The sequence below is a fragment of the Armigeres subalbatus genome, chromosome 2 (assembly GCF_024139115.2).
Source record: "Armigeres subalbatus isolate Guangzhou_Male chromosome 2, GZ_Asu_2, whole genome shotgun sequence".
Classification (NCBI taxonomy): Eukaryota; Metazoa; Arthropoda; class Insecta; order Diptera; family Culicidae; genus Armigeres; species Armigeres subalbatus.
The window spans coordinates 184,710,193-184,723,817 of NC_085140.1; the positions used below are offsets into that span (position 1 = coordinate 184,710,193).

Genomic DNA, 13,625 nt, shown 5'->3' on the forward strand with positions numbered 1-13,625 from the left:
AAACATAGAACAAGGAAGCCCAGATTCCTTCCGTTTGGAATTAACAAACGACCAAAAGTTTTTTGGGTTCTTACGTAGGTTTGCTTCGGTTCGTCTCACGTGTCGATTGTAGAGAAAATGGTTGTACTTGCGGTAACGATTACTTGCGAAATTGAATAGTTGTTTGGAATATGGTGAGCGATAATTGCAGTATTTACGGAGAGCAGCTGAACGCTGTCGTTTCAGTGCACGTAGGCGTGAATTCGACCATGGAGGTTTCTGCGGGGTCGTCTGGTTGGAACAGTGTGGAGAAATGCATCTTCCAGCGCAATACTAAAGAAATCCACTGCATCATTGATACTGTTAGTCGATTCAATAAATTGCCAATCAATTACCGCAAGCGCGTCATTCAGTGCATCATAATCGGCACGTCGAAAGTCAAGAGAGTAACATTCAGATGGCGACGAATGACGAATCGGATCAGATAGTACACAAGTACACAAGTACACAAGTTACACATTTCATCGGCAGAGAAGTGCAAACCACGTGAACATAAACCCAAGTCGGACGGAAATGTGACAGGGTTCGATATCCTGTAGGCCAATTTGTTTGTCTCCAACTCGGCACTATCATCGTCGTCGACCGGGTTCAAGATGCAAAGAGAGCTTCCGCGGTGGTGCATCATATCATCGTTGCAATTGAACTCGTGTTTGCCTGCGTTCTGGCGAAGATGCCAATTTGTTTGCTGGCCCTGTTAGCGCTGCATCGACTGAAAGTAGGTACATCCGAGAGCCAAGCTCGTGTTCACTCTTGTGCATATCGAGGCTTCTGTTGCGTTACAGCAGCAAAGAAGCTGGGAGGTGCAAAATTTGACGGGCTGCATCGATGCGTGCCCCTTCAACGTGTCTTCCTTTGAGCGATGAGATGCAACACTACGGGGTACATTAGATGAGTCTGAAGCAAGCTCGGCAACTTTTTGTGTAATTTGATGCAAGTGTTTTGTTCTGATAACTGACGCCAATTAGGTTATGACAGGAGTGTTGGATGGATATCTCACGCAAGCTTGTCTGAAAGCATGCAAACCACGTATGATAGAGTTAAGTACAGTGTGTGTACGCTTTTTATTTTGTAACGTAAGATTAGATCTTTCGTGCTATTGAAGCATTTTTTATCGAAACCTAATCAGCAGCTACTAGACATTCTATATCACGATTTCTATCTTTTCCATACTAAAATTCTAAAATGACGATTGGGTTGTAATGCAAGTAGATGACCTGTTCCGTTTTCCATCTTACTGCACATATTTTCATCCCATCGCAAAACAAAGAAATACAGCACCAATCTCGTCGTTTTATTTTGCTAACATGCGTGCTCACTGCTGAAAAAATCACAAAATAAGAAACAAATCAAATTCCTTTTCATTGCTTTGTTTTTGATGGGATGAAAATAGGAACTATGAGATAAAGTGCCGAACAGTTCCTCTAGAATTTATTATGTTGTGAACTCCTACTTGCATATGACATGGCATCCAATGATAACTCACCTGAAAATTAAAAAAAAAACAAATTTTAGAGCAATAAATTTCAAATTTGAGAACATGAATGATAACTGGGATAATATGCATCCTTGGTATTTTTAGCGATGTTCCAGAAATATTTTCAAGTATGTTTACTCACTGGATTGGTAGTTCGAGATCCGAACTACATGGGCTGGAGTAAATACTCTGGAAAAACTGCCGAAAATGTACTTAAAAATGCCAAAGGGCCGTTTCCCCTATATGTGGTTATAACGAATTGAGTAATAATTCACAAAAGCTATTGGGGATGATTATTTTGTAATCGAAACATGACTGAAGACTTTCCTTCGTTATGGTATAATGATCAATTTTGATGGCATCGAGAAAAAATAGAACTTGCACTTCATCTGGTCCTGCTGGCATTCCAACATGTATTTTCGAAGAATGCATTAACCTGCTGATTATTCCTCTGCAACACATCTTCAATCTTCTACTGTCTTCCGGTAAATTTCCAGACCAATGGAAAGGCTCAGCCTTTATGTTTTCCGTTCACAAGAAAGGTGACAAACGTGGCGTTTCCAATTATCGTGGGATGTCTCTGTATTCGACTTCACAATTGCTTGAACTGATTATAAATAGATTTATCTTGCAAGGTTCAAGTCCTGCATTAGCGCTGATCAACATGGATTTTTCCTGGTAGATCCAAGATGAATTCAATCAGGTGTTCTAATCTTTTTTAAAAGCTTTATGTCTATGATTTCTATATTTCTACTTCTATTTCTTTGTCTGTTCTATATTGGGGTACAGTTTGCGATTGCGGAAATCGAAGGCCGTTACGAAAATATGTCAGCCTTTTCTCAATGGACTTCCGATTTTTTTTACCTTTCAAGAATGAGTCAACGCTTCTTTGTATTTATCTGAAAATACTGATTTTTAACTATTTATTATCGATAATTGATAAAAAAAAAGTTTAGAAATAGGTAAACCAACCAATCACGTATATGCATCGCAAGCACAGACATCAAAATCAAGAAACTTGCCGGCTTGGATCTAATCCGCAGTTCAAACAAGGCGCATTGGGGAAAGAAAATTGGTTATTCTCAGGACCAGCATTTACTGGAAAGAAATGGTAGATTTGGACTGGAAAATAGACTGTTTCGGTCGGTTTCGTCGGAGGGTGACACGTGCTTATAATTCTGCGACCGAAGATCAACTTTCTGTTTTCGCCAAATGATTAATTTTGCACTTTGAAAAAAATTCTCGGATCTACCATCCCTTGTGTAAAATAATGGTCCAGCAAAGAAGCGATATATTTCCATTAAAACGACTTTTCAATCCCTTACAGCAACAAAACAAAATCGGAACAGAAATCAGAATGAGGAAATTTTATTTTACTGCTACTGATGCCATCCATTCAAACAAACTTATTGCATCATCTCCCTCCAACGCGCGCTTGCGATACTGTTACCGAAGGCAACTTTAAGTCGTCGCTAAATGATTAAGTTTTGCACTTTGAAGAAAATTCATTTCGGATCAACCTTCTTTTGTATAAAATGGTGGACCGCTCATATACAATGACCAAATTGATGAAAACGCCACCTTAGTGGAAGATAACTACAGTAACCACCCATCGGCGACTGTCACTAGGACCGACATATGCCAAGCGATAATATTTTGTAATGTGACATGTAATGTCACATTTCTGTTGTCATTCTTCTCAAAAATAAGTATTTTGATTACCTAACAGCTCATGACCAAATTCAGAATCGGTTCGCTCTCTGTGGAATCCCGATCTCATTAAGTAATCCCATTGGCCACGCCCCTTCATCTATTGTTATGAGTGCACGATTTATTTGCACCCATAACAAATCACAAAAGGTAGGGACTAATGGGCTTACTTTTTTGAATACAAGAAAGAGGTCTTACACCAATTACGTAAGCACTTATGAGGGGAGGAGGGGTCTGCCATTTTCCCGAAAACAACACAACCCAAACCTAGCAACAAAATGGCGTACTTTAACCAATGGCGTATTTTTAATTTCACCCAACCAACTAAAAGCATAAATCGTTTCTTGTCAGGAGTTGGAGTTAGAAGAGAGTTGATTAAAGATGAATTTTCTTCAACACGACAGAAAATTCAATAACAATGATAGCGTAGATAGCGGTGATGGCCGTCAGCGATGGTTGCGGCAGAAAAGTTATTCGCTGCGATAGCTTCTGCAGTCATTTATGAGTAGGAAGTGAAGTTTTCTTACAAGATTTAGTTATTTGGTTGTTATTAATGTTTGGAAAGGCGCATTAAAAATAAGTTTGACCTACAATTAATTACATATTATTCGGCAACTGGGCCTTACGAAAATCATTTTTTTCCACAGTCAAGCGAGCCCACCTTGTTTTTTTATTCGAAAGCATCAAACTCTATGCCGCCAACAACAGGCTGGGTGGTTTTATATAGAGTGTGAATCAATCACACTCTGCTGTGCCAAAGGTTTGCGTGATGCTCGCGAATAATAAACAAGGTGGCTCACTTGACTGTGGATATACAACAGTAAGTGAAGATTGGACAAATTAAGCACCGAAAGATATTCAATTTGAAAAAAAAAAAAAGAGCTAACCGCGGTGGAGGTTGGTACTCGGCTTCTGATGGCTTTTACGCAAACGTAACCTTTACGTGGTCTTGTTGTGTAGGGGCTATCACGCCTATCTAGAGAGTAGGAGGTTACGGGTTCGAGTCCCTCCAAGAAACGTGGATTCTTTTTCGCAAATTTCATATCAATTTGTCCATTTCGAAACATGTGCTGTGCATATGCACAACCAAGATATTTAGCAAATCTGACCTAGTTTATTAGGATCGCCACGACAAACTCGGGAAAGGCGCAAAAAGTAAAATTTTAATTAGCAAGGAAAGAATAATTTTCAAATTTCTGGTATTCTGAATTCATTTTCAATTCAGTGAACCCACTCAAAATCAGATTATTTTTCAGCTGTTCTGGTGTTTGCTAAAATGATTTATTTTCAATAATGCGCATTTCCAATCACAAACGTCAACAAACCCAAAGTCGGAATCTTTTGAGAAAATTTCACTTGATGTTTCAGTCTTTTTCATAGAGAATGTGTAAATCCAATACAAACATATAGAAATCGATTTAAATGATGCGGTCTATATGCAGGCCATTTATAGTTTCATTTGTGATTCTGACATCCAAATCTAATTTTTGTTTTTTTTTTCTGTCAAAGTTTTTTTTTGTACTGTCTCTGTCTCTATGTTCCGTAGATCTCCATTACACAGGCCATCCGGAAGACGCTCCCAGTCGAACCAATCCTCGAGCACAACGACACGCCACATCGTCCCTTACGCCAAATGCCCGGATGAGCAGCCGAAACTCCTTGATCCCGAATCCTAAGCTCCGTCCATCCTTAAATATTGTAAACTAACCTCGAGTCACCACGAGTACGCTGGCTCCTATCCCTCTCTTACTAACTGAAAAAAATGACATTGATTGTATATATCACAAAGAAACATGGCTCCGTAAAGTGTTATACACGCCTGAGCCTACCAAATAAACGAACTTGGAAAAAAAAATCGATTTAAATTCCGCGATGCAAACAATAGACATACCGTAACACTTACTGCCAACCCCTAAGCAATACCTACAGGGTTTGTTCTGCTACTACGTATAAAATCCATTACGTGAGGCTGCGTAGTCCTACGTCACCTTTGCGTACAACCCGATTGGGCTGCACCTTTGAGTTTTTGACGTAGGACTTACGTCTCTCTTTACTATACCGGGTGTCATTTCAAAATATTCAAATCGACCGCGTTACGTTGTGTTGAAAGATTTTAAACGTTAATGGCGTTCGTCTCAGTGGACGAATTTCTGCAGTAAGCTCCTCAATCGACAGATTTCAAGTATGCCTTTCATGTCCATGCTTGATAAGACCCGAAAAACTTGTTTCAATAGGCATGAAACTGTTTTCAATGAAAAACATTAAGATCAAGGGAACCTATAAATATGGGTACCGCATAATTCTTGCATCATTCCATTACCTCGTTCTGATTGGTGCAGACACCAGCGAATGAGCAGCCGCTGGGTCTACTGAGAAGCCATAAAATAGCGCAACGCGATTTTTCCTTTCATTCTGACCGGGACAAGCGAAGCAACCGCATCATCGATTGAACAGCACTCACACCTTTTAGCAGGGAATGAAGTCATCGAAGCCACCATCATCAGCCGAAACCTAGCCAGTACAGCAGCAGTCCACCCTACAGACCCGACAAAGCAGCAATGCTGAGCAGATACCGGCAGCAGCAGCACAGTCGAGCCGAGACCGGCCGGCATCGGTGATGAGCCGAGACAGGCTGAAGAAAAGCCACATGATGCAGCATGTATGTCCAAAAAACAAACGGTTCTTCAGAGAGCCAATGATAGAGATCAATATCAAAGCTTTCAATTCCCTTCGGGATTGCAGGGTTGTTACGGAGATCCTGAAATATTTTCCGCGCCGACTAAAATCAAATCCACGCCATTTCCGCGCGACATGAAAATCCATTCTGCGCCAAATTCGCGTGACCCAAAACTAAATTCTAAGCAAATGCACGTTAAATATCAATGTTAAATATCACGCTGAACATTACAACAATTTAGTGAACGTCTTTTTTCGAGTTCGTTTGTATAATATTACTGATTTTAAGTATATGTTTTAACTTCAACGTTACACATGTTTGTACAAAATTGAAAATAGGATTAAGGAAAAAGCAGTTGATATAACAACCCATCTAGATGGTCCTTCTTGGAATTTCTGAAGAAGTCACTCCAAAATTGTCTGCGGGTGTTTCTCCGAGAACATCTGTGGAAATTTCTCCATTCTTGCAAAAGGTTCCCCGGAAATTTAAGCGGAATTTCATTTTTTCATAATTTTTTTCCGCGAAAACCGTAAAATCCGCGAAAATCGCGAAATCCGCTTAGTCGTAACAACCCTGAAATTGTACTTGGGTGCCAAATCCAATATTCTAGAGATGAAATTTTATGCGTGATTTTCATAAATAGGGTTAAAACTAACAGTGGATAATTTTTCTGACTTAACCGCAAAGTGGACGAAGGACTTCACTTGACCATGCCTTTAAAGATTCATAAGATGTTCAAATCTTTCACATAATCTTATTTGGATTAAAACCACCGATAACAGCTCAAACATTAATAAACTATCAATCGATTTTTCATCAAATGTTGGATTTTTTGGCATTGATAAAAAAATATGTAGAAAAACATTGTTTGATACTGACCGCACACAAAGCGAACGTGACTGAATGATCGTCCCATGTTATGAATTCTAAATCTTATCACCCGAAATCCCATGTCCGGGTGTTTCCTTCCTTCTACTACTAACAATGTTGTCTCAGAAAAGAACACCCTACTTTCCACCTGAACTGCAATTCTAAGCTCGCTTGCCCGGCTTATTGGCCTGTATCAAGTGAAAAGTCCCGTTAAGAAATAGACGCCAGCAGCGAGCAACAAGCGTAAAAAAGAAGAAGCCCTTCTCGAACGCGTTGATGATGATGACGCTTTGGCTGACAAAGAAGCGGGATACAAGACACTAGCTGATTGGTCCACCAATTGGGAAGCAGAGAAGATTCAAAATTAAGTAGTATAAAAGAAAAGTGCATTCGCTCGCAGAGCATTCAGTCTTTTTTATACCATCACTAGAAATTCTCGGTTATTTGAAAAGATCGTTTTCTTACTTTTTGCACTTAGCCGAAGCAAACAGCCTTTTTCAAGGCTCTAAGAGTTAAAAATAATGTTCTCCTTCAGTCGCTATCGTACGGATTAGAAGGCCCTTCAGTGGAAGGGCTGAGATTCAGTCTACATCCCTTGCTGAGCCAACTTGTGGTTTATTTCAGGCAGTCCTTCAGTGGGAAGGTTGCCACTGTCGAGGCTAATATTTCGTGACCGGCCAGATACATCCTGATTTTTTTTTGATGATTTTTGTTCGCGGTAGATTTGATTTCTGTGTCGGTTTGATGAGAAGATTTTGCCAAGGAATGGTATGCAACGCCGATTATTTAACCAAAATAGTTGATGTGAGAAATTTGGACATGTTATGTATCTTAAAGGCATGGTCAAGTCAAGTCCTACGTTCACTTAGCGGTTATGTCACAGACATTACCCACTGTTCGTTTTTATAATTACAATAAGTTTATCGTATTAGGTCCAATCTGTCAACTTTACAGTTCCGCCATCTTAGATTTTTGTATGGGGTAGCCAGCGAGTTTGTTCTCCGCCTCCGCGCTCATCTCTTCTATCTACTGATGATGTGATTGAGCCTTTGTGGGTGATTCAAATATGACGTCCACTACTTTTTGAGATTTTTAGACCCCCTCCCGCCTCTGTCACGCTTTTTTTATACCTTGTACATGTACTGTCACAAAATCTTAGACGCGCTCTCCCCCTAAAGCCGGTGACATCATTATTGAACGACCCCTTGGTGTAAAAACTCAACGCTCGGTTCTATCATAAACGCCTGAATGACATAAACCCGAATTTCATTCGCCCGAATGACAAACGCCTAAATTCCATTCGCCCGAATAGACCAAGTGCCCGAAAAGACCAAACATCCGAAAAGACCATTTTTCCGAGTTTTTTTTATTTTTTATTGTTCATTGTTTATTGTTTATTGTTTATTGTTTATTGTTTATTGTTTATTGTTTATTGTTTATTGTTTATTGTTTATTGTTTATTGTTTATTGTTTATTGTTTATTGTTTATTGTTTATTGTTTATTGTTTATTGTTTATTGTTTATTGTTTATTGTTTATTGTTTATTGTTTATTGTTTATTGTTTATTGTTTATTGTTTATTGTTTATTGTTTATTGTTTATTGTTTATTGTTTATTGTTTATTGTTTATTGTTTATTGTTTATTGTTTATTGTTTATTGTTTATTGTTTATTGTTTATTGTTTATTGTTTATTGTTTATTGTTTATTGTTTATTGTTTATTGTTTATTGTTTATTGTTTATTGTTTATTGTTTATTGTTTATTGTTTATTGTTTATTGTTTATTGTTTATTGTTTATTGTTTATTGTTTATTGTTTATTGTTTATTATTGTTTATTGTTTATTGTTTATTGTTTATTGTTTATTTATTGTTTATTGTTTATTGTTTATTGTTTATTGTTTATTGTTTATTGTTTATTGTTTATTGTTTATTGTTTATTGTTTTATTGTTTATTGTTTATTGTTTATTGTTTATTATGTTTATTGTTTATTATTGTTTATTGTTTATTGTTTATTGTTTATTGTTTATTGTTTATTTTATTTTATTGTTTTATTGTTTATTGTTTATTGATTATTGTTATTTATTGTTTATTGTTTATTTATTGTTTATTGTTTATTGTTTATTGTTTATTGTTTATTGTTGTTTATTGTATTGTTTATTTATTGTTTATTGTTTATTGTTTATTGTTTATTGTTTATTGTTTATTGTTTATTTTTTATTGTTTTTTGTTTATTGTTTTTTGTTTGTTTTTTATGTTTATTGTTTATTGTTTATTGTTTATTGTTTATTGTTTATTGTTTATTGTTTATTGTTTATTGTTTATTGTTTATTGTTTATTGTTTATTGTTTATTGTTTATTGTTTATTGTTTATTGTTTATTGTTTATTGTTTATTGTTTATTGTTTATTGTTTATTGTTTATTGTTTATTGTTTATTGTTTATTGTTTATTGTTTATTGTTTATTGTTTATTGTTTATTGTTTAATTGGAAATGCTAATATCATCTTCCAAACTCAGACGTACATGTTCATGATAGAAATTAGAGGCGAAAGTATAGAATTGATAGTTCCGTCGGTGAAAGCGAGCGGAGGGCAATATTTGTGATGGCACATATCACACGACCTTCCTTCTGCCAAGCTCCCGTATGAAGAGGGAGGGATATGTCTTCTGCCCTCCACTCGCTTTCAAATCGACTTCTATAAAAACATTCTTCATGCCTGCCGTATCCTAACGGAACTATCAATTCTATACTTTCGCCTCTAATTCTATCATGAACATGTACGTCTGAGTTTGGAAGATGATATTAGCTTTTCTATATCATTGTAAATCGTTTAACTTCACATAGAAGTAACACACACAAATTCATTAATTTAGTATTGTTTATTGTTTATTATATTTGCGGGACAGCTCATCAGAATTCTATCGAGTCGAACATGTTTGGCATTACGGTTTTTGTTTCGGTCTTGAAAACGAGTATAGGTACGGTACGAGATAACGAGAAGTTTTGACATTATGGATACTCGATAGCTCACTGGAAATCGAATGAAAAACGCTCGTCACTTTTATAGCTTTCGAATGTTGTTCGAGAGTCATTTGCATTTCTTGCTGAATGAAAGCTTTTAATTATATTTGTTATTATTTCTGTACGTGAAGAGAATAAATGTTTCATCATTGAATCTTGATGGAAAGAATATCATTAGTATACTAAATATCCGAAAATCCGCGTAAGAACGAAAATCGGGATTTTTCAGTATTTCTTGACGATTTCGATAAACCGCGTGAAAAATCCATGCTAGATACCATTCTGACCCAAATATCAATTCGACCAAAGTTTCCTTTTTTTTACTAATTTTATTTACTAATTATCTAATACATGCATTCATCTTTTAGACTAGGTGTTCCATGTTTTCTTAACACTATCATTTTTATTTGCTATGTTACAATTTTAGTTATTTCAATTGCCTCTGGCAGTTAGGATGTTTCCACTGGTTGGATTGATCCTTGTAGGAATTACAATGTTTTCAATTTAAACTAAACTTAACCTAATTTATACTAATGAGCTATAGAGCTATGAGTTGCAATAGAAGATTGCAACGATTTTTGTCTAAAATTGGAAATTATTTTGTTGGACATTTGTTGCAATGTCTCAATACTAGAAATTCTATGAAGCTCATTGGTACTATACCACGAAAGGAACTTCAGAATCATTTTCAAAATTTTATTTTGAATCCTCTGAAGTGCCTTCTTTCTGGTATTGCAGCAACTATATGTCTGTCGTTAATCCCTTTTGTATATCTTCCTCTGTTTGTTGTCTCCCTAGAAAATGATCGTTTGTCCCAATACAGATATGAAACATCGCCAAAAATGTCAACTATGTGAACGTAATTACTTAAGCAAAGCATGTTATGCCTAAAGTATTATACCTTTCAATTTCTGTAACATATTTGCCCTAACTGTTTCGTTAAGGTCAGAAGTCAGAACAACCAAGCATTTTGAAGTTATTCTCTTCTGCTCGGTAACAGACTGATTCAGATTGGTTACTTCAAAATTGAAAATGCAATGTTTCAGAATGATAAACAAATTTTTATTATTCACATAAAACACATTACCTCTCCTCGCACCACTCGTTCTCCTTCCGAATCTGAAGCTCCTCCTCCGGTGTTAGGTCGTTTCTAATGTTGAACGTTTTCCGAATTTGATCCGGTGTTCTCCCCCTGATCATATTGGCAACCATCTTACACGTCACATCCAACAGGTCTTTGATATCCAAATAATTGGCTGCCAGAATAAGCTCGAACAGCACTCCCTGGTCGACCCGTAGAAACTCTCGGTCCCAATCGCAGATGTCGTCGGTACGTTTGTCGGCCTCATCGTTGCAGTCGAGCGAGTCATCTTTGTGATAGTTGGCCCACTCCAGCACTTTGTGCAGGGTGGCGCTGTTCACATTCGGCAGGGGCACCGCTTCGTCCTGGTTCTCGTCCATGCCCAAATCTTCGATCATTGTTTTGATCGTGTTAGAGCATTTGGCCACCCGAATCTCTGCTTCGTATATATCACCATCGGCGGATTGTAATTTGATGGTTGTCATTTCTGTTGATTTAATATTACGATCAAGGCAACACTTGATGATGGTATAACTGTTCTCAAATTGTGATGAAAATCTAGGAAACACACGGCTGTTATATACTACGGTTAGGTATATTTCTACGAAAGTATATTTCGATATTTTGAAAAGATATCTGATCATACCTAAAGTTTTTGAAGCGTGCATGTAAGTTAAAACCATTTCTGAAATCGATTGTTTAGGTAGGTATATAGTTACGTTGTCATGAACGTGATAAAGTTTTTAAAAAATAATTCTAAGTTCGATTCACATTCACTATTTATTCGAGTTCGTTATACACTTGATGTTTTACAAATTTTAATTGTCTACACTTGGACGTGTTGTCCCTATCGAATGCCGCACTGAACTGATCGCCCTGACTGAAGCTACCTAGTTACCTGGCTATGGCCGCCTAACTGGAAACTGCTGCTTCAGCGGAATTCCTGGTTCGTCAATTGGGTCCCGGCTGATGCAACCTCGATGGCCGGATGTTTACTGCAACGTCAGCGTACCTGTGGCTAACCTTTGGTTGGTAACCAAATAGCTGACGTCTCCACGTGCCGGATGCAACGGTGACTTTCTGCTAGCGCGTACTTTGCTGACGTCTGTGCATACGCGATAGAGGCTGTTAGGATGCGTACATAACTTCCCCTTATTAGATTGAACCGTCTCGGTTCAACCCTAGATGCGAAGTATCTGCAACTTTGACTGCTGGAATGCGTATCGTCAGTTTCAGCTTAAGTTTACGAACTTCTCTTATGAGAAAAGTGAAGAAAACTATGACGAGGCATGTGATCAAAACTATGGCTCCAATGTTGAATGCTCTAGTCCTTTCGGTAACGGTTTCTAGATGTTCTAGCTTACGACGATTATGTACGTGTAGTTGTTCCAAATTATCCATGGGTTCTGCTAGTATTTCTGATTCATTGACGTTCACTAAATGAAGTGGGAGTATAACAGGTTTAGTTTCCCTTTGAAAGATTTGCTGTTGAAGTGCTTTCCGTTGAGAGTTACGAGGCAATCCTTGAATGATACGAGAAATGTTCCTGTCAGATTTCTCGGCCAAAACCACAACTGTTCTGTATGAGGGTGGGTTTAACGGAGTTTTTTATCAGTACTCCAAGATTTTCAACTGTTTTGAATTCCGAAATTGTTGGTGACTTTGTAAAGGTACATGTACCTGCGTTTCCTCGTAATATTGGATGAAGACATTTGTCGTTGGAGACGTTAAAGAGGTTTTGTAAATCGCAAATACTGCGTTTCTCGATGTTCGTACATGGATACATTACCAGATACGACTCGTTGTTGCCAATAATAGCACTTGTAGCGTTTAGCGCTATAACTTTGTTATGTATAGGAATAGTTTCCAGCTGAAGTTGTACATAATCTCCTCGTCTAAGCTTAGGAATTTTAATAAGGACTATTATGTCTGAGTTGTTATGAAAAGCTACCGGTTCCAAAAACTCGTAAGTTTGATCAAAGCTTTCAATCGTTATGCCTTGTGATTCCAGTAGTTGCGTTGCAAATTCCAGTTCTGAAGGTTGTAAGAACGTTTTCGATATTATACCCAGTTTCGACAATTGTATGGATTCGAAGATTGTTGCAAGCTGGTGTTGGATCATGTCGATGTTGAAGATGATGCTGTGTATATGTAGAATGTGTTTCCAGTCAATTGGCCGGTCTAAACTCAACCTAGCTTGTTTTATGATACTATCTATTTCTCTAGACTGCCTGTAAGCCTGTTTTGTTAAATTGTTTATTCTGTTTTCAAAAAGCTCATTTATCCTGACCTGTTCATTGTTCTCTGTAACTAAAGCATTATTAGAGTGTTTTAAGGATTCTAATTGATTTTCAATTCTAAGCAAATCTTCGTTATCAAGGTTTCCAGTAATCATTTTTATAGTAGATCCAAGAAAGTTGAGAGATCGTTTTGTTCTTCTTCGTTTTACAGTAAGATTTTCAAGTATAAAGTTGGCTTGACTATGCTTTTGTTTCAAAATGTTGACTATTTCTTCAATATTTGGATTTTCTTCTAGATTTTTAATAATAGATTCGTATTGTTTTAAAATAATTCTGTATGAGTATAAATTGAACTTGTGAAATAATGTGGAAACCTTCTTTCAAGAAAACGGAATTAGTTCTGAAGGCAACTATGCCTGGATTTTGGTTTAGGTCGAGGATTTCCATATATGAGGAACTGGTGAGGTCACACAATAAAATTACAGTGTAACAATAGGTGATTATCATTTTGGGT

The 13,625-nt window shown here is 37.0% G+C and overlaps 2 protein-coding genes across 3 annotated transcripts in view; both read right to left on the reverse strand.

Moving 5' to 3' along the window:
• LOC134211362 (uncharacterized) overlaps positions 1-13,625 on the reverse strand; it is a 712,214-nt gene that overhangs the window by 449,429 nt on the left and 249,160 nt on the right. The gene's annotated exons all lie outside the window — the stretch shown is intronic.
• Positions 10,831-11,415, reverse strand: LOC134215605 (S-phase kinase-associated protein 1-like). The gene has a single exon (XM_062694756.1). It carries the CDS (start codon positions 11,354-11,356, stop codon positions 10,874-10,876), a length of 483 nt encoding a protein of 160 aa, XP_062550740.1. The 5' UTR covers positions 11,357-11,415; the 3' UTR covers positions 10,831-10,873.